The sequence below is a fragment of the Osmerus mordax genome, chromosome 1 (assembly GCF_038355195.1).
Source record: "Osmerus mordax isolate fOsmMor3 chromosome 1, fOsmMor3.pri, whole genome shotgun sequence".
NCBI lineage: Eukaryota > Metazoa > Chordata > Actinopteri > Osmeriformes > Osmeridae > Osmerus > Osmerus mordax.
In genome coordinates, this window is record NC_090050.1 from 17,949,181 (window position 1) to 17,975,691 (window position 26,511).

The following is a 26,511-nucleotide window of genomic DNA, read 5'->3' on the forward strand; positions in this document are numbered from 1 at the left end:
AACAGCCTGTGTTTAGGTACAAATTATCTCCCAACAATGGCCACTCTTTTTTGGGTTAGCAGGTACTAAAGTTTCCAACAACCAGGGGAGGTTTTAGACCATTTCAATTCAGAGGGAGGGTTATAATTATAGCTTGTTGTCACATTTTATTAAAGACGGAATACAAAATGCAAACAGATGATTTTATTCAAAATGTGTGTACTCTCTGTATTTGTAATACAGCCCTAAAGAAAGAAAACAGCATATTCAATGAGTTTTAAACATGAACACAGTTATTTCAAATGTCCCTTTATCAACTAAATCATATCTGTCTGGTAGTCTAATGGCTTCTCATTGAGTGTTTCTGATTAAATCAGCTCTTGATCTTTATTAAAACACATGCTTCAAGCCTGTGCTTTAGGTGATAATCTTCTTCACATAATTGCGGACATTGACATGAAGCTGATGAGAGGTGGCACTGAATATCTCTGTAGCGAGAGATTTAGTTTCCTCTGATCCATTCCAAAGAGCGCGATATACAGGAAGAGTGTACTTCTGCTTTCCCTGGAAATAGACACATTCAGACATGAGTCAGCTACACAAGTTATCTCATGATAGATATGCATTTTTATTTATTTATTTATACATTTTTACAAACCTGGCTGCTGAGGAAGCTGCGTACATGTTTATATCCAGGCTGATAGTGATTTTTAGCAACAATCTGGGCCCAGCGCAGTCGTAGCTCAGCATTATTTGACTTCACAATGTGAGGGTACTGCTCTTCCAAATGCTCCATATTACCTTGTTAGAGAGACAGGGAACGTCATCATTTGTACAAAGGTGTTAAACCTTGAACATTTATTATCAATGTGTGGTGCGTTGCAGGTGGTAATCAATAGGCCATGTCCCAAAGACCCATAGGGTATCAAGAAAGTCAAAGAGAATCAAGGAAATTACAGATTTCTTTGTGCTAACCTGATGCACAATCAGTACATCAGTTATTGCCTTAACGTGTTCATATATTTTATATTATTAATTTATATTTGTGTTCCTACAGTAACTTATATTGTGTACTGATGACAGTCATGTGTCTGTGTGTAACTAACACCTGTTGGCTGTATGTTATCTTCATTTATTCACTATAAATCCTTTTGACCTTCATGCCCCAGAGAGACTTGTGTGTCTGAACTGATCCTTGTTCTTGTCGAGGTTTATACTTATAAACCCTGAACCTGAACTGCTAGTCACACTGTTCTAGGGGAGACCAACAACAATTTCTTCCACATACCATAGCACTGGGACTAAAGAACAAAGCATAGAGCCTTGTCTGTGAAGTTCCTGATAGGTAGTCCTACCTCTTGGCAGTGGGGACTTCTCCAAGATCTTCTCTAGGAAGTAAACACTCTGGTAGGTCTTCCAGGACTGGATGTTTGTCTTGCCAATGCCAGCTAGATCCAGGACTTCAGCTCTCCACAGCTCTGCCAATTCTTCTGCAGGCTTCATCAAGCTCTGACCGGCAGACAGGTCAGGAACGTATGGGGGCCAACCAGGCACATTGAGCCAACTGTCAAACTCAAGACCTTATAGATGAGACCGCAGTGCAAGTGTGCAGATTAGTTTTGTTTTCCTGAACCTTAGTCACTTCATATTCCCGACAGAATGCACTAAGGACACAACCAATGATGTTTACCCTCAATGTTGTGGACTCCCTTCTTTTTGAGGTCAGAGAAATACTCCAAGAAAAACTCAAGCGCATCTTCTGCCATTATACTGCGAAACTTGAACTTGTCAACGTAGGCCTGTGAAATCATGATTCAGTCACATTACATATTTAGTTGAGTTATACACACAATATTGTTAAAGGTACAAGCCCTTCCATATATTCTGTCAGTAGGGATCAGTTTGGCACAGTAAAGACAATTATAAAATGTTTATGCCAACCTTAAGGAATGCATCAAATAGCATCTGGTCTCCAACCAAATAGGCCAGATAGGAGACAAAGGAGAAACCCTTTTCATAGGGTGTCTCATTGTAAGTGTCATCTGGATCAACACCTGGAGAGAGTATGTCAGAGGACTAAACCAACACAGTTGACTAGGCTACTTGAAAAGAAGTGTAACTGTTCAAAAAGTCAATGTGTGCTTTTACATCAAATGTATCTGACCTGGTTTGATAATCACACGCAGTTTATTGAGGGGGTGATCTTCTCCAGTGTTGTCCATATGTTGCCTTAGTAAGGCTCTCCCTGTTGCTGCCTCTAAACATGTGTAGGCCTCCCCTGCAAACAATGACCAATGCATTACATGGAGTCAACCATAATCAACAGATCAAACTTACAAAGACTTTAAATTGGAGCCAGAACACATCTCACCATACAGCTCCTTGCACACTCTGCGCTGGGCATACATGGTGAAGCCCTCGTTGAGCCAGAAGTCGCCCCAGTTTGCGTTGGTCACCAAGTTACCAAACCAGCTATGGCAGATCTCGTGCACAATGACGTCAGCAAGTGAACGGTCGCCTGCAAGCAGGCAGGGAGTTACGAAGGTCAAGCAGGGGTTCTCCATTCCTCCAAAAGGGAATGATGGAGGCATGAATAGGACATCATACCTAAGACAGAGACAAAAATCCAACAAACGTATAACCTGTGCTTCCTATTACAGACAGTAAAAGAACTATAGTGTATAATCAACGAAGTGGATTGTTAAAGGAAATATAGGATAGACCCTCACCGCCCCCAGACATAAGGTCCAAATAGTTTCTCTCCAACTGCCAAGAACTCCTCGATTACACCATCAAACTCCTGCTTCGCTGCCTGCAGCAGGCATGGTTCCGTCCATACTCTGGTCCTGCAACAGAGGAAATCTGAGAAAGTCACCTATGAAACTATAAATATAAAGGACAATGAAGACAAATCCCACACAATGCATTTTTTTTAATCTCCCTATGCATGTAATCTATGGAACTGGGTATGATCAACATTCTTTCTGAAATGTAGCTTACGGGTTCAAAGTTCTCAGACCTTATCTAGGTCAAATGTAAATGAACTGCTCTTTGATTCACACAAGACTATTGAAGTCTGCAAAGATAAAGATTCATCTTTAACCCAAGGAAAAACCCATTGAATCTGTGTGAAGAGATATTGCACAATCCACCAACCTTGGTCCAACCTCAGCAGACACCAGGTCACCCACAGCTAGAGCCACCAGGTAGGAGGGGATAGGCTGCTCCATAGTGAACAGAAAGGTGTTGTCTGCCTTCCTGTGCTCCCATTTGCTTGCACTCATCACTGCAGTGAAGCCATTGGGGACCTGAGAGAGAAAGAGTATAACTTGAATATTCACAAAAACCTTAAAGGAAGCCATGACTGATAATTATAAATCTATACAAGTTGGAAAAAGCCCCTATGAAAAGTGCACTTCTCAACATATCACACAAGAGACAAGGACAAAAGAAAGAGAGGGAGAAAGAACAGGTTAAAGAACAACAAAATATATAGTGCAATGTCCCTCTCACTGGTCTTCCTCCTGTGGCCTCTGGTTCAGGAAGCCCAAGGGCTCACCTGTACTGATGCAGAGTAGGTGCTCTTGATCGCTGGGGTGTCAAAGCAGGGAAAGAAGGAGCGATTGAGCACTGCTTGGCCCTGGGTGAACACATAAGGCTTGGTCTTCCCCGCTGTCTGCTCTGGAACCAGCCAGCAAACCTAGTAAGTGAAGGGACAGAAACACCAGGGCTTGAGTTCAGATAGGCAAGTATTACCTTTACAGCAGCTGAATAGGGGCTCTTAGTCATGGGTGTGTGGAAGCCAGGGAAGAGACTCCTGTTCAACACAGGAAAGGTCCTTTCTTCTCACCAGTCTGTGCAGGGTCCAGCCATGACATCTACAGATATGTTGCTCTAATGAGAGGTGCTTTGGCAACCATTAACACTTGTGGTGTAGCCTATAAAAATGAACTCATGCCCTAACTTCATATATATATATTGATTTCCAATCCTTACCCCAGGTCCATCAGTAGCCATGTACTTGATCACAAGCCGAAACTCATCTTCGTTTTTAAAAGGTGTGGGGAACTTTACGACAAGCGTAGTGCCATAAGTAGTAAAGCCTTGCGTGTAAAATTCTGCTTTCTCTAAATCTGACTCGTCTTTGCCCAGTCCGTAAGAGACCTCTTGCAGAGATAGTGAGGGGTGGATGTCCAGCAGCAGTTCAGCCTGGGAACCTTTCAAGCATTTTAGATTCAAGGTTTCGGTACCTCTCAGAGTTTTCTTCTCAAAATCGACATTCAGATCTAAGTGAAAGTGTTGGATTTTGAACTGACGAAAGCTCGAGGACGTAGCCACATCCTCTGCCAAATCAGAGTGCAGCTTGAGAGAAGAATCCATATTTAAGTTCAAATGAGAATCAGTGAATGGGACTTTATTTCTACTCGATCACCGTCGACAGTGACTTCCTGTTTAATGACGTCCAAGCATGTGACTGATTTACTAAAATAGTTTATTCGCCACGTCTACGCTAGAGGGCACGAGTATGCCAGTGATAGGACATGGGTGCGTTCCAATCAGGTTCCAATCGGTTGGCGCGGATAAAGAACAAGTGAAATAGTAAACAGAGAAAAGGGAATTTCTTCTACGTGCACTTTGGGATCCTGGTAACCCAGAGAGCAACTACTTAAAATACATAAATATATCATTATCCTTTACGTACGATTAAACATTCGACCAGTTGTATTATTTTTACATTTTAGTCATTTAGCAGACGCTCTTATCCAGAGTGACTTACAGTAAGTACAGGGACATTCCCCCGAGGCAAGTAGGGTGAAGTGCCTTGCCCAAGGACACAACGTCAGTTTGCATGACCGGGAATCGAAGTGGCAACCTTCGGATTACTAGCCCGATTCCCTCACCGCTCAGCCACCTGACTCCCCTATTATGTTAATCTACTTGACCTAGCCCATCAATTGAGCCTACACGACCTTGAGCAGCCTATTGAATGTATGTCTGATATGTATATAAACTATGAATACAAAATAAGACCAAAAACAGTCTTCCACCAATTAAGGCTTATTCCTATTGAATGTTGTTCATAGCTCACAAGGACACGAATGCCACTTGTGATATGAGACGGACAAGGTCACAATTAATTTCACAGGGAGTTAATCAATGTATAATCGCATTACACCCTTTATTTGTTTTCTCTACTGAGAAACATTTTCATATTGAAAAAATAATACATACATTACTTGACAGATACTCAGTACAATCATTTCTAAGAAAAGTTCACAAACAGTAATGTTCAAAGATCAATGCTTTCTTTTCTCACAGTAAAAAGAGGCACAATAGGTGGCTTAATGCCTAAAATTGATATTCTGAGGTATGAAGCCATAAGCCAAGGTATGTCCACATAATCAGCACTGGGTCCAGTGGTGTAACAAATGAGTGAATGAATAGGGCTCTGTAAGGAAGGCCAGTGTGTTTCAGAGAAAGGTGGAAGAGTCCTTGCATTAGACCTGACTGACAATCTCAGAGTCCACTTCCACAAACCACTGCACTGGGGTCCCATCAGGGGCCCTCTGAAGGACCCGTCGCTGAGGCACCTGTAAGAGGGACAATTAATGTATTTAGGAGGTTTAACAGGCATGACAGGCACTGTGCCTGATTAGCCACATTATCTGTAGTTTATCTACAATGAGCCATACTGTGAGTCAGGATGACATGGCGTGATTCAGGAATGACGTTGACTCTGGGAGGGTCACATGAACATGGTCTCCCACATAGCAGCTGTTAGAATATCTCACAAACCTCCGCTTCTGGACCTCCCCTCAAATGAGTACACGAAAGATTAGACACCAAAACTGCCCCTACAGCTGTCCATTTCATCTCACCCCATGGACATGTAAATCCGATACAGGAATGTGGCATTTGCCTCTCACATATTACAGTACCAAATGGGGAAAAAACAGCAAGGACCAACATCTACTCAACAATGTTTCTTTTTAAGTTTGTATTCAAGTCTGTCACTAGGCATTGTGCAATTTGTCTCAATGCTATCTTAACTTTCCAGAAAAGCAAGTCATTTTTAGATAAGTGTATTATAAAATCGATAATGGTTCTCTGGCTGTCCTGATTTGAATTTGACTAATGCTGGTCCATGAACAAAGTGTGTTGCCAAATTTGCAGTGTTCAAAAACTGATCGACTGGCAGCATATGACACAAATGCATTAAAGGGCTTCCTGTTTCTCACATGGTTGCAACAGGTCTAGACAAAGGCCATGCCAAATTTTAATGAATCAGAAATTCCTTTGTACAGTGTGCATGTCTATTGTGTTCTTAACTTTCATTTGGTTCCATCTTTGCATTGTATCACTATACGTTAACTTCACGGTAGATGAACATCCCCATAACTGTCATGACAGACAGTTTGTCATCTTCTGTTTACCTGCTCCTGGAACATGTGGTGCTGGGCGAGGGGTGACTCAAGATCTGGTATGTTCTTCACTCTGATTGCTCCCTGTCTGTCCAGAGAACGGGGCCTGGGCTCTCTGAACTGGTTGCGCTGGTGCCATGACTTTAACTCATCATTCACCACTTGTCTTGGGAGGCCCCTGGAAAGATGGTGAGAATATTCTCGTAGGGAGGGGGCACGGGATAGTCTGACGTGGTGGGGCAGAGGCCTGAGTGCCTGGGGGGGGTATACAGGAGGCCCTTCGTACCAGTGCTCATATCTGGTGGAGGGAGATTGGGCTGGCTGGCAGTAATAGCCCCTTCCCATCACCATATCATGAGGATAGACTATCCCATCCTCGTAGTACTCTCTGTGGATGCTGGGACTGGACTGGTTCTTGGAGTTTTGGTAGAATCCAGGGCCTGAGTAGGGTAGTGGTGCCTGATTGTTGTTAGGGCTGGAGTGCAGGTGTTGATAGGTAGGCTGACACGGCACCTCCTGACACAGGGAACCAGCATACGATGGAGCTGAGTGTTCAGAGCTGCTGTCCTCGGAACCAGAGTGGTACATGGGGTTTCCATAGTTCATCCTCGGTAGAGGGGGCTCCAATGATGGCACCATATAATCTGTAAGTCGTCTCCTTGGACCCCTGGTACGATCTCGACTCCTCTCAGTGCCAAAAGAAGGTTCCGTGCTGGGAAACCTGAAAATCAAAACAAGAGCATTACACACACACAGCTGGGTCAGAAGGTTTCATACTCTCAACTACCAGGACTTCCATGAACTGTAGGAAGGTGTTCTTTAACCAGGAAGTTACCTGAGAGAGAGTTGACGACGCAGCTGCATTTCTGGGGTGGAAGGGGCGCTGCTGGACTGGGGGTGGCATAGTCTCAGGTTAGACACCTTGACTGGCAGGCCCAAGTCTCCAAGGCATGCCTCCACTGGAGGTAATACAGGGGTCACAGCTGGACTGCTGTTGAGGAAACATGGGAGGAAAGGGAGTGTAAGTGAGTCTTTTGAGAAGACATGCAGGTTTTTTATTTATTGTGAAACTAGTTCATCCACCAATGAAGTGAGTGCTTGTTTTACTTAACACATAAACCTGTTCTTTTGTTGCTCCATCTATCTGGGAGTTCAAGTTGAAACTTGAATCAGACTGTCTTGGTATAATATCCTCTTTCAAAATACCAAGGTATGCCTTAATGGCAACTACTTCAAAAGAAGCTGCAATGTTTCAGATAATTAAGTGAAGGGTTAGTTTCAAATTTAGCACTGCCGACCTATATTCTAGACCTTGTGGTTTCTCATTAAGGCAGATACAGTGTTTAATGTTTATAGTTCAACACACTATAAATGCAGAGATTCAAGGTGAGGGTAAAAAATGAATGGAAGCTATGAGGCCATTGTGGCTTATACCACTGCCCTACAAAGCTTCAATTATGGCTATTCTTGGGCTTTCATTATTTATCCTCACAATAAACTAAAGGGTGAGGCTCATATGAAATTACAGTAGCAGCTCTCCTTTTACCTGGACTTGCTGCTCCCAGAGCGTGACTTTTTAGACTTCTGGTAGGGTTGGTCCAGGCTGGACTCACTCCAGGGGGAGTGCTGAATGGGAGGGGCTTCATGATCAATGCTAAAGCTGAGCCTCGGCTCCTCCAGGGATAGAAGGGAAGGCTGGTGGGGGCTTTGCAGAAGAGGCAGTGACGAGACAGAGGGGGACTGGTAGGGGGTGTGGACAGGGGGTTGAGAAAACCCTAAAGGTTGCTGGGAACTCTCTGCTGGTCCTTGGTAGGGCGGCTCCAGGCATGGTTGGGATGACTGAATGGTAACCTCTTCTGGGAACGAAAAGATAGGGTATATATATTGAGTATTTTCAATCAGCAAAATAAATTATATACAGGTAACTGGAGAAATAATCTTACCTTCATCAAGCACCACAGAATCAGACAGAGAGCTGTTATCTGAAGTACCTTGATCTGGAGGTGAAACCAAAGCAAATAAACTGTTAATCTGGAACATTTTGACTAAATACTATAATCTCAGGCAGTTCGATGCAGTCACAGGGTGCCACTCACTTCTCTGTGTGTTGATACAGCCGGGGCGAGGAGATGTCCGGCCGTGCTGCAGGCGGAGCTGAAAGGCCGTCTCCTGCAGTTCCTTGACTTTCTTCTCCTCCCGCTTGCACTGCTGTACCCGGCTCCTCTTCACAGCCTTACCGAGATGCTCCTCTTGACACAGCCTGCGAGACGCTTCATGTATCTGCAGCTGCAGGGCCAGTTCTGACTCCACAGAGTTTAATTCTGAGTCCTACAGGGGAGGGGATGATAGAGTGGATGAACATCCAAGATCTGCTCCTGAGATGACAGATCTGTGACTAAAGTAGGGTGTACCACAAGGGGTTGGCATGTTGAAATTGAATGAACTGTACCCCGGCTCCATGAGGGATGCTCTGCTTGTCTAGTTTGAAGGCTGCTCCAATACGCCTGCGGACCTGTGGAGGCTTCTCCCCAGGTAGAAAAGGGTAATCTTCTGACAAACGCCCGGTTAGCTCCTATATGCAACACACATATATATGATATCTTGAAATCATTGATATTTTTTCATTTTCTGGCAGACACAGTTGACCTTTTTTGATTAGCTGAAATTAATTTTTTCTAAAATCTTTCCTTGAAGACTTGTTCAGACATGGGAGTTTTCAGGGCAATTCTGTTACGCAACGCTGTTTTTCCAAGTGTCTTTTTTCCAAAACACATTCTTAGGGCCTTAACTGCCAGTGTATCCAATCTCACTGTCCTGCCCTCAAGTTCAACTACAAACCAATCGCAGAGCATGAGTGTGCCATTACTCAATTTAGGAGCAGCCATAATGTGCATGTTGTCATTGTGACTCAAATCAAACAGGTTACAGAGAGAGGCATCATGACTGTTGGTCATGTTCCAGTCCCTGTCCTCTTCCTGTTCCAGGGAGAGGTCACAATCATAATAGTCTCACTTCAGTGCACCGTGGCATGTCCCGACAGGAGAGCCAAGCCCATTTGTCCAATATGTCAACAGAAGAGTTGTTTCAACAGTTTGACAGAAACACTTAAGGTACTGATATAGTTACGTCATATCTCTCTCTCTCATGGTTTCACTCTTTGGGAAATTCCTAGTCACATTAGGGAGAACACTGTCTGAATCCTCCTAAGGCGAGTTTGAGTGTGTCTGTGTGAGGAGCAGAGAGAGAAAGAGAGAGGAGAAAGAGAAGCGAGAGAAAAGAACAAGTGTGAATACTCACAGCCTCTCGAATGCAGAGTTTCTTCAGTTCCACCAGGCACAGCTCTAGTCGGTCCTCAAGTGATTGGTGCTTCAGCTTCATAGCCCTTGTATGAGTTAACACGTCTTTCATAACCGTAGTTGGACTGTCTGGGCCTGGAACACAACAACCAAGGTTTCAGTGATTTGCGTGATAGGTCACAATGTTACTGTGAGACCTGTCTATATACTGTAGCTGGACACTGGCATTTATATATTGCAGCCATATGTTTTGCTAACTTTCTAGGTAACAAAGTAGAACAAGGTCTAATTTTTATGATGGCTAATAAATGTCTTAAGACAGAAATTGATCTATAATTGACACATGACCCATCCGCCTAGATAGCCATGAAAACAATTGAAAAGGCATTTGTAAATTATGTATTTTTTAAGATGAAAACTTGCATCGGGTGCAAAATTGTAGCTATTACTTTATGAATCCTGTAAGATTTAGATTCATGCTATGAAAGCAGCCTCAATGTGAAGCCAAACTGAGAAAAAAGAGAATGTACTGGAATAGTCTCTTCATAGAGTAACTAATGCCTGTGGATTAATTCTTAGGGCTGGTGAAACATTGTCTTTCTCATGCCTTCACAGATTATCTGATGAGTCCCTACAAGTACAGGCAGGCGTCTGCCACCAGAGGAGTGACAGTTAAACAAAGAGGTCACAGGATGACAGCTCTGCTGAGGAAAGACTGAAGTGACAAACCCAAACTCTGTCTGGACTGATAAGCTCCCATTGTGGAAAGCAGACAGCACATGACAGGGGTAGAGGAATGTGACCATAGGTAGCTTCTGTTAGAAATCATTGGACTCAGCAATCTGATGAAGCTGAAAGCAGAGAGGGTGCTTACTAGAGTGAAGGATGATCCCACTGTCAGTGTCACTGATCTCCTCTTTGCCTTCCATGTCAGCGGTCAGCTATCTTTCACCCCAAAGTATGTCCGGTCTCACGATGCCCTGCAAAAGTAACCATCTCTGTTAATGGCCTCTTCAAATACTAGAGGCTACAAGAAGAACCATTTAAAACAGAGCTAATTGGTATAGCATGGCAAAAATAGGCTATAATTGCTATGGTCATACATTTCGTCACTACATTACCCTTCAACCACGGAAACAGTCTCTTGACCCCAAGTCACAGAGGTCAACCCAATTCCTCAAGAGTTTAAACAATGGTACTCAGCAGAGCGGCTCCACATCCATCAAAGTCTAAGAAACTCCCTGCAGCTATGCCCTGTCAGCAGTACCTCTCCACGGTTGAAAAACAAACGCTTTCAAACTGTGACAATCTACTCCACTCAGGGCATCGTTGGCGAATGTTTAGCCTTAGGCTAAAGGACGACCATTTGTAGAGGAAGGGTAAAAATACCTGAACACAAAGCAAAGAATGCCACTGAGTCAGAAGAAATAAGTAAATTAGAATCATAGAGATTTTAGTGTAAAACTGAATGCAAGCGTGAAAATTGGGTTTTGAAGATTTTAATATTTTCTTCTCTTTAGAAAATCGGGTTTTGACAAATCTTTATTCCACCCCATACAGTTTTACACTTGCAAATATCCATGACTAATTTACCATATAAATGCATTTGAAAGACTTTGAAATTTGCTTTGAGGTACATGTAAAGTACTTTATGTGTTTGATGGTTTTTGACCACCAGTTAGACAAACTAAATAGCAAAACCTTGTTATTCATTGAACTCCAATGAGGTATTTTATAAGACGAAAGACGAAGAAATTTAATGACTCAGATATGACAGAACACCACCTGGAACAGGGAGCCCAGTAGCAGCAGTGTCATGACTGCATGACACACCTGTTTCTGTACAGAGAGTCTCAAGAACTTCCTGTGAGTGAGGTAGAGATAGTGAGGCTCCCACGTCATGTGACTACTGATTGCAATCTCAGTCCAGGTAATAATTGACTAAGTAGAAGCAACAGCCATTTGATAGCTGGTGTAAAACCATGTGGATGACTGTGAAGCTGTCAGGTTTTCAATAACAGGAGGATCTGGTACATCCATATGAGAATCATTGATATAAAATACTCATGGTATACCTATAACAAACTATTGTCATAAACATCCTGTACTGAAATGCACAACTGCACCAGAGATTGAATCACCACCACCTTAAAAAAAATCTAACTAGAATATTCAAAGCTAAAAACATTCACAGAAACAATAAGTTGTATATCCATTAAAAGGCATATTAATGACATGCCACTAAAGCAGGAAATGCAAACAAACACAAAGTCTAACTTGAAAAAGACATTTGAAAATCAACACATTTTCAAGTAACAAACATATATAAATGTGGTTAAAAAGACTACCTTTACATTACTGAGACAATCCTTGTTGATCACTTAAAAACTCCAAGTAGAAACGTTCCTATGTTGTGGAAATGTTGTTAGTATCCCTCACTTCAAATCAATGCAAACTGAGTATCTTGGAGTGAGGCAACACAAGTGTGTTTAGGGCGCACCCACTGGAAGTGGGAGTGGCATCTGAATGTGAGCACACCTACAGTTTAAGAGACCAAGTGATATGGCCTTGTATTCAGGTTTGCTCAAAACTGTACAGGCTAACTGATAAGAACACTAATGAGAATTTTAACATTGATTCTATTATCATGGTCTCCTCAGAAAGCTGTGGTATGACAAGCATGAATAGTTTTAATTTACTTGTCGAAACTAGGCAAACAAGCCATTAAAAAACAAGCACACAGTTTAGAATCTTCCTTTGCCAATAGGCTCAGCCTAGTTGATGGCAGATTGTTGACAGGTAGGCAAAGTTGCCTATATATTTCTGAAAAGCTGATGTCTTTATTTCAAATGTGCAACATTAAGAATACAATTCTTATTGTATTGAATTAATTATTTTTACAGATTTGACTGATTATTGAGTTACAAACACAATAATCAGGCTCCTTTTGCCATGAAGAGAGAGGGGAACACATTGTGGTGGGTGGGGTATGCCCAATATGCCGAAACGGCACCTGTTCTGCCACAGCAAGGCTTACATTCATTGGGAATTCCCAAATTTACTCTGGCTCTCCAAGAATGTCAGTGCTGGAGATTTAAAACAGGCCTCCACAATTCCTAGACACTAGAGTATAACATCATATAGGACATGGCACCACCAATGCAGCACAGATATCTAGTTAAATTCTACTTCAATACTACAAATCCTATTGTAGGGACAAATTGAACATGGCTTTTTTCAACAGGCTTTGTACAATCCACCCAAAAAAGATTTCCATGGGATAGAAAGAGGCTCATTAATCTTTCACTAAAGAAAAATCTCCATATTCTCTATGGTGAACTGTAGATTCCCATCACTGCACTTCCTGGGTCTACAGTAGGCGGGAGTTGAATGTCCACAGACAGCTCCGAGGGGTGGTTGTTGTGGTTATCCCCTCACCGTCCTGCCCATTCAGATGGGGAGCTCATGTGTATGGAGGCTGGCTGTGAAGCATGGCCAGGACAAAGCTGCTAACAGCAGTCTGCTTCACACCAGGACTCACTCAGCCATACCACAAAAGCCTCACGGGTGACTGGGCCTCACTCTCTCTCTCTTCTTTTACCTTTCTCCCCCACGTCCTTTCTCATTCCCCTTTCCTGAATACTTTCTTGGAGTACTTGAAGAGAGAAACACTGCCCGTGTTAAAATGCTGAAGATGATTAGAGTTTTGGTAGGTTAGATTTGTAATGCTCTAAAAGTATGTATTAATAGTGTTTTGAATAGCCTACTCCATATCTGTTGCCACAGTCATTTGAATGGAGGCCTAACTCCTACTGAGTAATTAACTTTACAGGATGGTGTGGGTGATTTGTGTCAATCAGATTTCCTGGGAAACAGAAACTAGGCCTAGGCTATGTCTTGATGGAGGAAGTATTTAGGGAATATTTTAGAGGGAGTATGGCAGCTGCCAAAACATTCCCCATAGTGCCATTACAGGCCGTTCAAGTGTACCACTACAACCATGGTGCTATAATGCCAGTTGCTGGGTGAGTGGGAAGGAAACAAACTTTTTAAAAGTAACACTCAGCCAATTTATTGGCTCCAGCATCAACAGAAGGTATAGTCATTTACAATTCTGCTAACACTAATAACCATGCCCTAGAGTAATTGCTGGTTGAGGGATTTTAGACCTTGAAGGAAATAAGTCTCCAAGAGCTGCCTTCATGGTTAGTGCTTGTGAAGCCAAGAGGCAACACCAGTTTTAAGATAAAGAATATAGTGGAAGTGTATTTCAAATAAGTCAAAACAAAGCCAGAGTGTCTCTGATATAGATTGCAGTCTAAGGCCTCCACACCACGAGGAAAACCAGAGATAGCAGAGTGCTATGACCGGCTGGAAACCAACCGAGCCTGGTCTTTACCACTGTGGCTGTCATTAAAGCCATCAACACCACTTCACACAGAGCAATGAGGAGAACTCTGTCGCCTCCTAGCCTCTACTTAACTGTTTGTGTGGCTGAAGGATATTTGTGTTGATAAAAAGCACTTGCCAACCAATAGGACTACTAGGAGTCTTGTGAACTCTTTTAGAAGCATTTAAATGAACACATACACATCATACCATGATGAAGTGGCTAGTCAAATGTAACTGTAGACTACACACTGAACAAATAGGCTACTTTAACAGATGTAAGTTCCCTAGAAGTTCCCTAGAAGTTCCCTAGAACTTATTTGCCAATTTTTTATATTCCTATTATCCTCCTCCAGACGGCATAACCATAACAATAATCCCTCTCTGTAAATAAATGGGGAAAAATTACAATAATGCACCAACAGCACCAAATAAGACTCTTTCAACCAAAACAGTATCAAAGGATTCCTCTCATGTGAGGGTTACGTCCTCTTCCGTCTTTCCTTGAAATTAAGAGGAAGTTCATGTTTCCTCAATGGTTACCACTGTGGTTCAGCCACAGAACTAGTCTGTGTAGTGGTGACTCTAGGAGAAGACAGTCATCTTGAGTCCAAATACATATGTTGTGGGATTCACATGTCATCATTTAGTGCAACTGACAGAGACACATTGCATTGAGATTAAAATGCAACTCGGGAAAACATGCCAAAGGGCAAGATGGGTGATTCATGAATGTGACTTTCATGTGCTACGACACACTTATATGGATAATTGCGTTCAAAAGTTCAATTGTCAACAGCTAGAAAGACATGCCGTTTTGTCTTCTTGGCATCTCCTGGCCTCCTCCCAAAATGCCATAGATTTCAATGCTATTCCTGATTTAGCCAGCATGGTCATCTCTGCTGTATTTCAAGAACTTTCCAAAGTAAAAAGATAAAATAAGTATACGATTTGAATGGAACAGGCAGGATTAAGAAACTGTTTAATCCACACAACCCCCCCCCCCCCCCCCGGCATGCCAAAGGTAAACTGTGACCATTTTGGTTTAAGGAATCCACCAGTCTATGGCACAGTGAATTAATTTATCGTCCAAAGAATTTATTACATCTGCCAATTCAGTGTTGTGTATTCTGCTCTTCAAATATTAATGATAATTGATAAATCCTCAAAATAAAATTACTTGTGATAACTTGTTATCTATGCATGAGCTGCTATCCTTAAAACAGTTCTTATTGCCCCTAGTGTAACACTGCGACTTCAAATTGACTAAGTGTACCATAACCACTCCTCTAAAAGCAAAAATAAACACGTTTCTTTTTTGCATTTTTAGAACAAAATATTAAAGGCTGAGGTGAATACGTTAGCATCAGTAAGGCAGACTAGCATATTAGCATACTACTAGCGTAACTTTTGTATGCTACCATTGCGGCAAACTAGAAAAACAACCTCTACAGCTAACCTTCTTTACATAAAACATATTATATGAGGTACAACCATCCTTACGTTTCACTTATTGAGTCCAAATTTGCGGAGCAAATATAAACATCTTCACTTTCATCCAAGCTCTTCAGTTTTCAAGCTGGAAAAGTTTTGCGACCGACTTGATTCGATTGTAAGTACTGGGGTACGTTTCATTCCTAAACCACTGTTCCTCCATAGCGACATGCCCTTCCCTCATCATTCTACCATCGAAACTAACCGTTCCTGGTGTAGGGGAGGAAAGTGAACATCAAAACCACATGCATGTGTGAAAAACAACCTTTGGGATTAGTAACAACGGCCTGTTGTGAGCTTTTGCCCATGTACAGTGGGTTAAACAGATTGATTTGGTAATTACACTGAACCTACCAAAGATCTGGTTCAGTAAATAATGGGAGCAATATATCTATTAGGCCTATATTGATTTTTAGAATATTCTATATATCTAATATATATAGAACATGCTTTCATCCAAAGCAACATACAAACAGTAGGCCTACATACAGTAAGGACAGCAGACAATCAAGGATGAAAAGAATGGTTTCAGTGGTTATATTTGAATCAACTCTGCAGTTGAGAAGCCATCAGTAGTTGAGCTAGTGTACCACTAGAGGTCAGTAATGGATTGCATAGTGGTCCATCAAGGTATTTTCACAAATAAATGTGTAGGCTACCTCCTTGGTTTTAACTGTAGTTTTAAAGATCCTGTAAAGTGGAATTAAAAACGAGTTTCAAGTTCACCACACCACAGAATAATGTGTTATTAACTACCCATCCAAATTCGAATTAAAAAAAACACCGTATGTTAAATTAGGCTTTGAAATCGTAAGAAAATCAGCAGTCTTCTCTGTTCGAGCCTGGGGGGTGTGTCGCCTGAAGGAGCTGAAGCTCGGCCCCCTCGCTGGAAAGCGCCGCCTCTCTCAAGTAAGCTACCTACGACCCAGATAATGGACGCTACGTCAAGCCGAACAAAACAGTATAGAATTAGAATGTATTTGTTCAATCAGTGAAACGTACAGATGCATATAAATGAAATATTCCCCTGAGCTGTAACACAGGAGTAAACATTTACAGCAGAGACAGCAGACAGTGAGCTCTCCAACTACTTCTAGCACATTACCATTTCACCAAAATACCATCATTCTACACCGAGTAGCCTAATATCAAGTTAGCGGTTTGCACTAATTATTGCAGAGATACCTCTGGAAAAGTTATCTAGTATAATTATAACAAGCACACAGAACTGAGTGATGAACTGCTGGCGGCGGTGGATGGTCCAGGTACGACCGGAGGATGAACGGCCGGGGGGGCGATGCTCGGTACGGCTCCGCGCTGCAAGAGAAGCCGTGTGTTGGTGAACCCAGTCTTTATCTGGTCCATGTTAAAACTGTCCGCCGTGAAATGGTCAGTGGCGCAGAGGCGGCTGTGGAGTTTATCCGAAGCCATGAGCGTGGCTCTTCACAAAATCTATCCACCTATTTTTCCTTTCATTCTCAACAGGGAACTTAAATGGCGTTGCAGCGCAGCTGGAGTTCTTGCATCCAGGGAAGATGCAGTTGCGGGTGGTGGGAGACATCCTGAAGCTAGCTAGCTAGCTGATGTAAGCTACAATAACAGTACAGCAGGAGGAGCCATTCAGTGATCTGACGTAGATGGGGCGAAATGACGTAGATAGGGCATTTTTTGACTCCGCCCATTAAAACCTGATCTGAAAACGGAAGAGAACATGTTCTTCGGTCTAACTCCACATTTCAGTGCGACAAAGTTTTAGCGCTTTGCACATGCTTTCAGGAACTCATTTCACACGTATATAATGTACTTAGAAGCAAAACCTGGAATTTTCTTTACGTGATCTTTAAATAATGACAATGCATTTATTGGGATTTTGACAAGGTCAAAAGATGCATGAACAAGGTTTATTCCAGGGGGGTACATCATGCGTCTGGATTGCATCCCGAGCACGTGCCCCGGTATAAATCTGCTGTGCCCCAGTAAAATCTAAAGTTTGAGTTTGAACAATTTACTTTATTAGTCATATTCATAATCTCTGAAAAAAATAAACGCAGTATCCCAATCAACGCTTGTAAAAAAAATAAAAAACAGTAGCCTATTTGCGTTCAAATGAATGCAGAGAAATGTGCGCGCTGGCATTAACTATTGATGTCCTTTCCAAAGCTGATATCAAACGTGCGTCCCTGAACTGTTGTATAGTGGGTTAAGCAAGGGGAGTTTCTATAGCCTATAGTGCATTGTGTGCAGCAAGCTTGACAGAAAAAAAGGAATACGAATAGGGGCCTGTGCCCCAGTAGAGTTTTATCTCTAACAACGCCTCTGGGGAGAAGCCACCTCCCTGAAATGAGTCTCTGCAGGTTGGGATGTCTGGATACGGATGCGAAAAACGCAGAAAATCGAACCCGGTCCGAACTAAAGTTTCGAAGGCAGTGTGTATACGCGCGATTGACATAACGCGAGGTCGTATTTATTTTTTAACGACCGAACATTTCGGACACGAATTTCGGACTCGGTGGGCAAAGACCTGAAAACCTTCGTGCTGCCTTCGGGTCACATGACCCAAAGGTTCATAACGAACCATCGTTGTGTTTACCCAATTTTACCCAATACAAAAACAAATAAAAATAATTTTCTTTTAACCTTCGCAATGTGGGGGGTCTGAGACAGCCCAACGGTTAAAAGAAAATGCTTCACTTTGTTTTTGTATGCGGTAAAGTTGTCGCAATACGACGGTGGGTCACAATGACTGATGGGTCAGAACGACCCGAAGATAACACAAGGGTTAAAATGCTGCAAAAGGCAGAACTATTGTGGGTAGTAAGATCATGCTACATCTAACCAGCGGATCATTTCTTGCATGTGTGTAAAAGTGGTAGGCTATACATACTATCTTCGGGTTTCGACAAACCAACTTCCCTAAGTATAGTTTGAACATGTTACGTTGCGGAACCTCTACTGCAGTTTCGTCTAAATAAAACATTAGTGGAACCTGTTTCGTCTAAATAAAATATTTTGAGACATGTAGCCTAGGCTACGAGTTACCCTCCACCTCCAGCATGTTGCTGCGGCTGCTGGCAGCCTCAGCACGTGACCTGCTAGTGTAGCAGCTTCATTCTGAATGCTTAGATCGTAGGTGGGTGTCCTCACGGACCAACCTACTTGAATAAAATAAAGAAATGTATGTGTTGTGGCTGTAGCTACAGTTTGCTAGACAGACTAAGTAGAGTACTACATGACACAAATTCACACGGAAAAAAAGTTCCTAATCAACATTTCTCAGTGCCACCAAGTCAAAGCTAGTTTTGAACCGGGGACATGTGGTATTGAAGACATGAAACCACAGACAAACATCTGAGTTGAGCGAAGGAAGTATGGCTAGGATTGCCACAATATTCACAGACCATGTAGGTACAGTAACTGTCATTTCCGCCAAGAGAACTAACTGCAAAGTTGTCCATACATAGCCTATATTTATACCTAAATTTACACCACCTTGATCTTCACTGTAATAGTCGATTTTCAATCTTACAGTGCATTGATTCAACATGGTAATTATGGTCTCATAATATTAGTCATGGATGGGCAAGGTTGGTTCAGTGTGTTCCTAAAGCCTACCTCTTAGTATTAATTAATTAGTAAAGTCAGTAATTGGTCACATATTTGTTTTATGTAAATCCAATGCATAGTGAACAATTAATTGCAACAACAAAAAAACAGTAATATATATGTTTTTAAATGTCAGAAATTGTGCCTTAATTGTAACCTTTAACCCTTAATTAATTTGCTTTAAATTTGAAAATGGATCAGAGTTTTCAGTCAAATGACTGGAGTCAACTCCTCGAGGCATTTGTTCCGTAGCTTTCTGAGGTGAGATTGTTGGTCAGTGAATTTGATGAGTTATAGCCCTGATGCATTCCACGCCATGAGTTTGCATCAGTGAGAGACTTTACTAGTTCTGAGGGTACAGCCCTGGCCAAATCCCCGAAGCTGCCCTCTGCCTGTTGGCTAGACAGACTTAGTAGAGAACTACATGACACAAATTCACACGGAAAAAGTTCAGAATCAACATTTCTCAGTGCCACCTAGTCAAAGCTAGCTATGTGGTATTGAAGACATGAAACCACAGACAAACAACTGAGTTGAGCGAAGGAAGTATGGCTAGGATTGCCACAATATTCACAGACCATGTAGGTACAGTAACTGTCATTTCCGCCAAGAGAACTAACTGCAAAGTTGTCCATACATAGCCTATATTTATACCTAAATTTACACCACCTTGATCTTCACTGTAATAGTCGATTTTCAATCTTACAGTGCATTGATTCAACATGGTAATTATGATCTCATATTAGTCATGGATGGGCAAGGTTGGTTCGGTGTGTTCCTAAAGCCTACCTCTTATATACCAAGACAGTTTCACAATTACAGTGAATGGGGAAAAAGGGAGATAATTGTGTCAACAGTTCACAAACAAAGTCATGAGAACGCTAGAATGCATCTGCTCCCATCACATCAGTCACCAAAAGGAAATGACTGATGACTGTCACCTAAAGTGATGCATGGCAGTTAAATGAAATGGTCAAGGTTCATGCCTTTCCTTTCATGTGGTGTGATTGACAGTGCAGATAATATTTCAACATTGACTTTCTGTATCAGTTGTGAGGTGTTTTATTTATTAATGTATTCCTTTTAAGAAAAGTCTTAAAGCTTTCTATTTAAGACTAAAGGGTTGTTTTTTTTACCAAAGTAAATTCCTTGTTTGTGACCACTTACTTGGCAATTAAACATTATTCTGATTCTGAAGAGAAATACTTAGTTCTTCCTGTTTACCGGAGTCAGGCGGCTGAGCGGTTAGGGAATTGGGCTAGTAATCTGAAGGTTGCCAGTTCCGGCTGTGCAAAATTACGTTGTGTCCTTGGGCAAGGCACTTCACCCTACTTGCCTCGGGGAAATGTCCCTGTACTTACTGTAAGTCGCTCTGGATAAGAGCGTCTGCTAAATGACTAAATGTAATGTAAATGTAATGTACATTACATTTACATTTAGTCAAGGACCTCAGATTGTGTAGTAAATATAACTATCACTTTTGTCTTTTATGATATAACTATCACTTTATCCAAAACCTTTCAACAAAATATCTGTTGAATTTGTTTCATATTGTTAATTAACCTGCAATAATGGAAAGTTAAAGACAGGTGTACAGAATATTGTCAATACATTGCTTTATTTTAATACAAATCTCTAAGTAACACTAATGTCTAAAATGGAACTTGGTCGACAACAGGTTCCTAAAAACTGGCATGTGCCCCAAGCTTGTCAGGCTGTTTTGAAACTAGTGATTCATAGCGCAATAGTAATCCAAAACCATGTGGGCACAAATGAACATTTGAACTTTCAGGTTATGTCTGTGCCTGAAAGATTCTCATGTGAATATCCTGTCTAGTTAAGTTTTATTATCTTTTCATGTACATGTTTAATCAATTGTACTGAAGCATTCTCACCTGTAAAGAGTACACTGCAACCAGGCAATATTACAAGGAAACGGGGAAAAGCACTTATTGGTGAGTGTAAAAAATAAGATAATTTGCCCCCCAAAAATACATGTTTGACAGAATTAAGGTATGTGAGGTGTGTGTTGGATAGATAATTATTCCTCAAAATAATTATTTCTTACAATGGTATCCTGATTCCTACAATCTCTAGACTAAACGTATGAATTTATGGAAGAATTACATTTAAAAAATGTAATTAATCATTTTAGAAATTCAACTTTTATCATATACACATAATAATAATACTGTCAACATAAAGTAATTCCACATAAAAAAAACACATTTATCAATTATCAATATTTTTTACATCTCTAAAAAGATATAGTTATTTAAAACATTTAAAACACAACTATATACTAATCATTATATACAAAGGCCTACATTGAATTAAAGTCAGTAATTGGTCACATATTTTTTAAATGTAAATCCAATGCAGTGAACATTTAATTGCAAAAAAACAAACTATATTATATATGTTTTTAAATGTCAAAAATGGTACCTTAATTGTAACCTTTAACCCTTAAATAATTTGCTTTAAATTTGAAATTGGATCAGAGTTTTCTGTCAAGTGACTGGAGTCGAGTCCTCGAGGCACTTGTCCCGTAGCTTTCTGAGGTGAAATTGTTGGTCAGTGAATTTGATGAGTTATAGCCCTGATGCATTCCACGCCTTCGAATGCATATTAAGTACAGATTCTTTGCCTTCCGTTTGAAATGGTGGTCAAGGAAAAAGTAGATGGCAGGGTTCACACAGCTATTGAGGAAGGCAAGGCAGCTAGAGAGAACGAGTCCTTGATTCACTACTGACTGAGAACAGCTCAGATCAGCTTCATCTTTAGCCAGATGAAAGCATATACTGATGGTCTTGAAAATGTTGAAGGGCAGCCAAGACACCATAAAGAACACTATGATGGTAAGAACCATCTTGAGGGAGTGCCGTCGTCGGGCCTCAGCGCGGGGGTTACTTGTGGCAGCACAGGGCTGACGTATGCGGGCAACGACAGAGCCATAGCAGAAGAGAATTATCAGCACTGGCAGAGCAAATGTCACGAACACTGTAGTGAGACTCAGGCCCAGAAATAGAGTTGAGACATCGTCTACACAGAAAGGTTCATAATCAAAGATCTTTGCTTTACGGTAAATCAGTGAGGGAGTGCCCATAACAAGTGAGGTTAACCAAATCACAGCACAGGTGATGTGTATGCAAACTTTGCTTCTGAGGAACCGTGAATCCATGAGTCTCACCACAGCCAGGTAGCGGTCCACACTCATGCAGGTCAGAAAGAATATATTGGCGAAGCGGTTGACAGCAATGATGTAGCTGCTCAGCTTGCAGGATATGTCTCCAAAGTTCCAGTGACCGTGCTGACTGGCAGAGATGGCCCAAAAAGGGAGGGTCAGCACAAACACTAGATCAGCTAGTGCCAGGTTGACCACAAATGTATCCACCAGCCGGCTGCCCATCCTTCCCCTGCTGCCTATAACTAAAATCACAAAGAGGTTGCCCACAAAACCTATGAAGAAGAAAATAAAATACAGCATGGGTACATAGATGTACGATGCAGGAAGGCTTTGGTTGGAACAATTCACATCGTCACTGTAATCGTAGATATCATCGTCAAATATGTAATTATCATCACTGTAGTAGTTCAAGTCATCACTGTAATTTGCCATTCTCAGTTTAAAGATCCAATAAGTGTTTCTCAGCTGCGTTTTCTCTGACTGAGACTGACTGAGAAACTCAACTCTTTTATTACTTTCCTCGTCAAGTCACGAGTACAAACCACAAACAAACAACCGTGTCCTGTTTTTTTCTCAACTTCCTCATCAAGACAGTTACAAATTCACTAGTAGTGATTGTTACAGATGAATTATTGTTTTGTAGATAATGAAGGGTGTATAAATATAATTACATTCACAATGTGCCCCCCCCCGCCCCCCCCCCCCCCCCCCCCCCCCCCCCGACACCCACACAGGCACACGTGTTATATATGCACTGTCAAATTGATTAAAAGAGTTTCAAGTATGTCAGTCCGATACATTGTGTCAGACACAGAAACCCTGAAAGTTAGAACAGAAATACATTTGATTTCTTCAGTTATTATATTTAGAAACAGTAAAAAGAGCACAATTGTCTTTATGTATATTTTAAAGTGTGTTTCAGGCTATGTCATGTGTTTAAGCTCCTCCCCAAGATTTTACTAAAGCATTCCAGTCAGGATTTGGGAATCCATTGGCTCCTCCTCACACTCACTTTCTCCTCCCGTTGACACACATGAAGCAGAGTGACTATCCTCACTTAAAATGAAAGCTCTCCTCATCCTAGTCACTTTGACCTGCCTAGGGAGTGCCCAACACCAAGCCTTAATGGATTACTTAGAGCGGAGGCTACTTGCCATCGAGGTAAGAGAGTGTTTTACCTTCTAGCCAATAGCAGGGCTCCAGAGTACGTGGAGAAGAAAGGTCTCTGGGGAGCTGGGGGACCACTGATGGAATGCAGATGTGGCGAAAGTTCCCATTTACTTCAAAAAGTAGATTTTTAATGCATTTTGTATTATTCAATTCCATTCTGCTCAAATAGAGGAATAGTTAGGATACGTTCTCAAAGTAATTACTGACAATTACAATTTGGTGTGATAATTTATTTGATTGTTTTGTTGCTGACTGGTGTGGAGCTTTTGACTGAACAGAAAGTGATTTGAAACTTCAGTTTCCATGTCTGCTTGATACCTATCCAAGTTTCCTCATTATTTATAGTTTTTGCCATCCATCTCTAGTCATACCGAATGTATTAAAACCTTCCAAAAATATCATATCATGACACTGATCACGGTTTAGGTGATTGTGGGCAAGAATAAGGAATATGCTAGTGAAGTCCTATTTTATGTACAGCCTATAACACACAGATCTTATTTATTTTGCATGCGACCTCCCAATGCAATTGCAATTATAAGTGAATCTGATAAATCTGGGACATCTCCTACAGATAACTTTCAGACCCCAAGCTTCCTCCTCTCCAAACAGGACCGCATCTCCTTGTGGCATGAGCAGACAAACCGCTATGCCTCAGAGCTGAGGGAGTTCAAGCAACAGATGGTAGCTCAGCTGGAGGCCCTGGACAAGAACAAGGAAACCCTGCGGATAGACCTCGATAGCGTGGGGACGCGTGTGGACCGCGTGGAACGTGAGATGGACTACCTGGAGACCCAGAATGGGGCCTTGCCCTGCGTGGACGTGGATGACAAGCTGGTGGAGCAGCAGGTGACTGTGGTTAAGGAAAAAAACAAGGCCAAATATGCCAAGCTTTCAGGTGAGCAATTGAGCCCAGGGGCACTCCTAACAGTATATATACTGGGGTCAAGTTGATCCTGTCCCTATCACTTTAATCGAAACATTGTCATGATGAACAGTATTGAGTACTTTCTGGCTGAGAAATATGGCTAAATGTATAGGCTAGACAGAATTTCAAAAAAGTTGAGTAGCTGTTGTGTCATGTCATTCATGAGTTGAATGAGGCATGCAATGTGCTTAACCTTTAGCTAGCATTAGTTTGCTGGTGGCATAGTTCCATTCTAGTCAACATTTTCATTGATTACAGATTTTCAAGTGACCTGGATTGGTTGTTTTAGCACTATGTAATGAATTGGGCAAGGCACTTCACCCTACTTGCCTCGAGGGGAATGTCCCTGTATCTATACTGTAAGTCGCTATGGATAAGAGCGTCTGCTAAATGACTAAATGTAAATGTAAATGTAATTACACTTCAGAGTGAAGTACAATGTAAGGTATATAAAGGACTGTAACAATATGGATTGTCCCTTACCATAACACATACCCTCTCTTTCCTAGACTGCAGGGACATGATCTCCAGTATCAAGGCTATGAAGATCTTGAAGCGGCTAGGCGGTCCAAAGGGCATGTGGACCAAAGACATGGGCAGTGGCTCAGGCAAGGTCTACATCTTCAATGGGATAAGTGGAGACACCATCCATGAGTTTGCATCAGTGAGAGACTTTACTAGTTCTGAGGGTACAGCCCTGGCCAAATCCCTGAAGCTGCCCTCTGCCTGGCGAGGAACTGGCCACACCATCTACAACAACTATGCATACTTCATAAAGGAAGGTGAGGAACTCAGGGTGATCAAGTACGACCTGCAGAACAACTCTGTGGCAGACAGCGCTGTGTTCCCCGTCAAGGATCACATCCCTGTGTACGGCCTGACCCCGGAGACAGTAATCGACCTGGCGGCGGACGAGGAGGGCCTGTGGGCCATCTACGCAACACGGGACAATGAGAGGCATATCTCTATGGCCAAGATGGACGCCAACACTCTGGACATTGAGCAGATGTGGGATACCCCATGTCCACGCGAAAATGCAGAGGCAGCATTCATTATCTGCGGCACAGTGTACGTGGTCTACAACACTAAGCTGCCCAGTCGCTCTCGTGTCCAGTGTGTGTTTGATGTAAGCGATATGGTGACCAATGATGATGCGCCGCTCGTCTACTTCCCCAAACGCTATGGCTCTCACTCCAGCCTTAAGTACAACCCCCTGGAACAGCTTGTCTATGCCTGGGACGATGGCTACCAGATCCTCTACAGGCTTGACATGAAGAAGAAACTGGAGGTATGAAGTGAAGAACACAACCTTATGTTTTGAATTAAGTCTGAATGATTTTCTTACAAAAGACACATTTATATATTTTTAGATAGGCATGACCAGTGCATAGAGGGTACCTGGAGCAAAGTTTTAACATGGTTTACATGACTTTCATTTCATTCAGTAAGAATGCATATGGATGTAATGTATCCTCTGTCAGAGAACCGTAACAATGTAATCTCACCGCTCAGCTGTTTCAAAAAGTTCTACTTGGTACAAAAATCGTCTTGGAAACATTGACGTATAATGTAGGTGCTTTTTGCTTTGATAAAATCCCCTTCCTCTACAGACACAGTCCTGAAAGTGAATGTGTGTTTTTAAAAGATTTCTTTCTTTGCTGATTTTTTATTGGTTGCACCAGATCATCTTGTACTCGTCACCTGTTTTGTATTATATGAGATCTTTAAATAAATAATAATAATTGAGTTTCCAGCAAAAGAGTGAGTTCGGTGTTTCAGTGAGCATGAATGACTAAACCTATCTGCAATAAAATGTCATGTAGACCTAGGATTAACTTTATTGAAACTTTAAAATACAAGGGATATTTTGAAACGGTTGGCCTATGTGACAAATATAAATACAAAAGTGGAAAGTTATTTTAAATTACTTGAAAAAGTGTAGTCATTATTTGAAACATTTTATCACACGAGGCCAATGAAGCAACAGGCTCAAGCCAAGTCTCTCAACACATACATAACATTTTCCTGGACAGGAAATTATTG

General features: G+C 41.7%; 4 protein-coding genes across 7 annotated transcripts; 1 reads left to right on the plus strand and 3 right to left on the minus strand.

The window, feature by feature from the left end:
• Positions 1–168: 168 nt before the first annotated feature.
• Positions 169–4,417, minus strand: rnpep (arginyl aminopeptidase (aminopeptidase B)). Of its 2 annotated transcripts, XM_067234376.1 has the most exons (11): positions 3,976–4,417; positions 3,539–3,679; positions 3,136–3,287; positions 2,709–2,825; positions 2,351–2,586; positions 2,144–2,257; positions 1,921–2,033; positions 1,670–1,778; positions 1,335–1,559; positions 638–780; positions 169–543 (listed from the first exon to the last, which is right to left on the minus strand). In XM_067234376.1, exons 1-11 carry the CDS (start codon positions 4,357–4,359, stop codon positions 397–399), a joined length of 1,881 nt encoding a protein of 626 aa, XP_067090477.1. In that variant the 5' UTR covers positions 4,360–4,417; the 3' UTR covers positions 169–396. The 2 variants fall into 2 exon arrangements, with proteins under 2 accessions (XP_067090477.1, XP_067090485.1); XM_067234384.1 differs by lacking the exons at positions 3,539–3,679; positions 3,976–4,417 and adding an exon at positions 3,736–3,807.
• Positions 4,418–5,133: 716 nt separating this feature from the next.
• inavab (innate immunity activator b) lies at positions 5,134–15,695 on the minus strand. 3 transcript variants are annotated; one of them, XM_067236677.1, is made up of 10 exons: positions 15,590–15,695; positions 10,572–10,677; positions 9,699–9,832; positions 8,851–8,973; positions 8,498–8,729; positions 8,345–8,398; positions 7,948–8,257; positions 7,237–7,392; positions 6,414–7,122; positions 5,134–5,570 (listed from the first exon to the last, which is right to left on the minus strand). In XM_067236677.1, the coding sequence occupies exons 2-10, from the start codon at positions 10,624–10,626 to the stop codon at positions 5,478–5,480; spliced, it is 1,866 nt and encodes a 621-aa protein (XP_067092778.1). In that variant the 5' UTR covers positions 10,627–10,677; positions 15,590–15,695; the 3' UTR covers positions 5,134–5,477. The 3 variants fall into 3 exon arrangements, with proteins under 3 accessions (XP_067092778.1, XP_067092786.1, XP_067092771.1); XM_067236685.1 differs by lacking the exon at positions 15,590–15,695 and adding an exon at positions 12,046–12,146 and having other exon boundaries at positions 7,948–8,254; XM_067236670.1 differs by lacking the exon at positions 15,590–15,695 and adding an exon at positions 12,046–12,146.
• Positions 15,696–21,654: 5,959 nt separating this feature from the next.
• gpr25 (G protein-coupled receptor 25) lies at positions 21,655–22,802 on the minus strand. The gene has a single exon (XM_067246608.1). The coding sequence runs from the start codon at positions 22,800–22,802 to the stop codon at positions 21,681–21,683; it is 1,122 nt and encodes a 373-aa protein (XP_067102709.1). The 3' UTR covers positions 21,655–21,680.
• A 594-nt stretch (positions 22,803–23,396) lies between these two features.
• Positions 23,397–26,217, plus strand: olfml3b (olfactomedin-like 3b). The gene is made up of 3 exons (XM_067240967.1): positions 23,397–23,531; positions 24,153–24,438; positions 24,978–26,217. Exons 1-3 carry the CDS (start codon positions 23,433–23,435, stop codon positions 25,760–25,762), a joined length of 1,170 nt encoding a protein of 389 aa, XP_067097068.1. The 5' UTR covers positions 23,397–23,432; the 3' UTR covers positions 25,763–26,217.
• The last annotated feature ends 294 nt before the right edge of the window (positions 26,218–26,511 follow it).

Coding starts and splice junctions, on each gene's coding strand:
- gpr25 (XM_067246608.1), bottom strand. CDS start 22,802: ATGGCAAATTACAGTGATGACTTGAACTACTACAGTGATGATAATTAC.
- inavab (XM_067236677.1), bottom strand. CDS start 10,626: ATGGAAGGCAAAGAGGAGATCAGTGACACTGACAGTGGGATCATCCTT. Junction 9,833..10,571: donor TGGGATCATCCTTCACTCTA/GTAAGCACCCTC, acceptor GTTGTGTTCCAG/GCCCAGACAGTCCAACTACG. Junction 8,730..8,850: donor GCATCCCTCATGGAGCCGGG/GTACAGTTCATT, acceptor CCTCCCCTGTAG/GACTCAGAATTAAACTCTGT.
- rnpep (XM_067234376.1), bottom strand. CDS start 4,359: ATGGATTCTTCTCTCAAGCTGCACTCTGATTTGGCAGAGGATGTGGCT. Junction 1,779..1,920: donor TATTTGATGCATTCCTTAAG/GTTGGCATAAAC, acceptor ATGATTTCACAG/GCCTACGTTGACAAGTTCAA. Junction 781..1,334: donor GAAGTCCCCACTGCCAAGAG/GTAGGACTACCT, acceptor CTCTCTAACAAG/GTAATATGGAGCATTTGGAA.
- olfml3b (XM_067240967.1), top strand. CDS start 23,433: ATGAAAGCTCTCCTCATCCTAGTCACTTTGACCTGCCTAGGGAGTGCC. Junction 23,532..24,152: donor GGAGGCTACTTGCCATCGAG/GTAAGAGAGTGT, acceptor CTCTCCAAACAG/GACCGCATCTCCTTGTGGCA. Junction 24,439..24,977: donor CAAATATGCCAAGCTTTCAG/GTGAGCAATTGA, acceptor TCTCTTTCCTAG/ACTGCAGGGACATGATCTCC.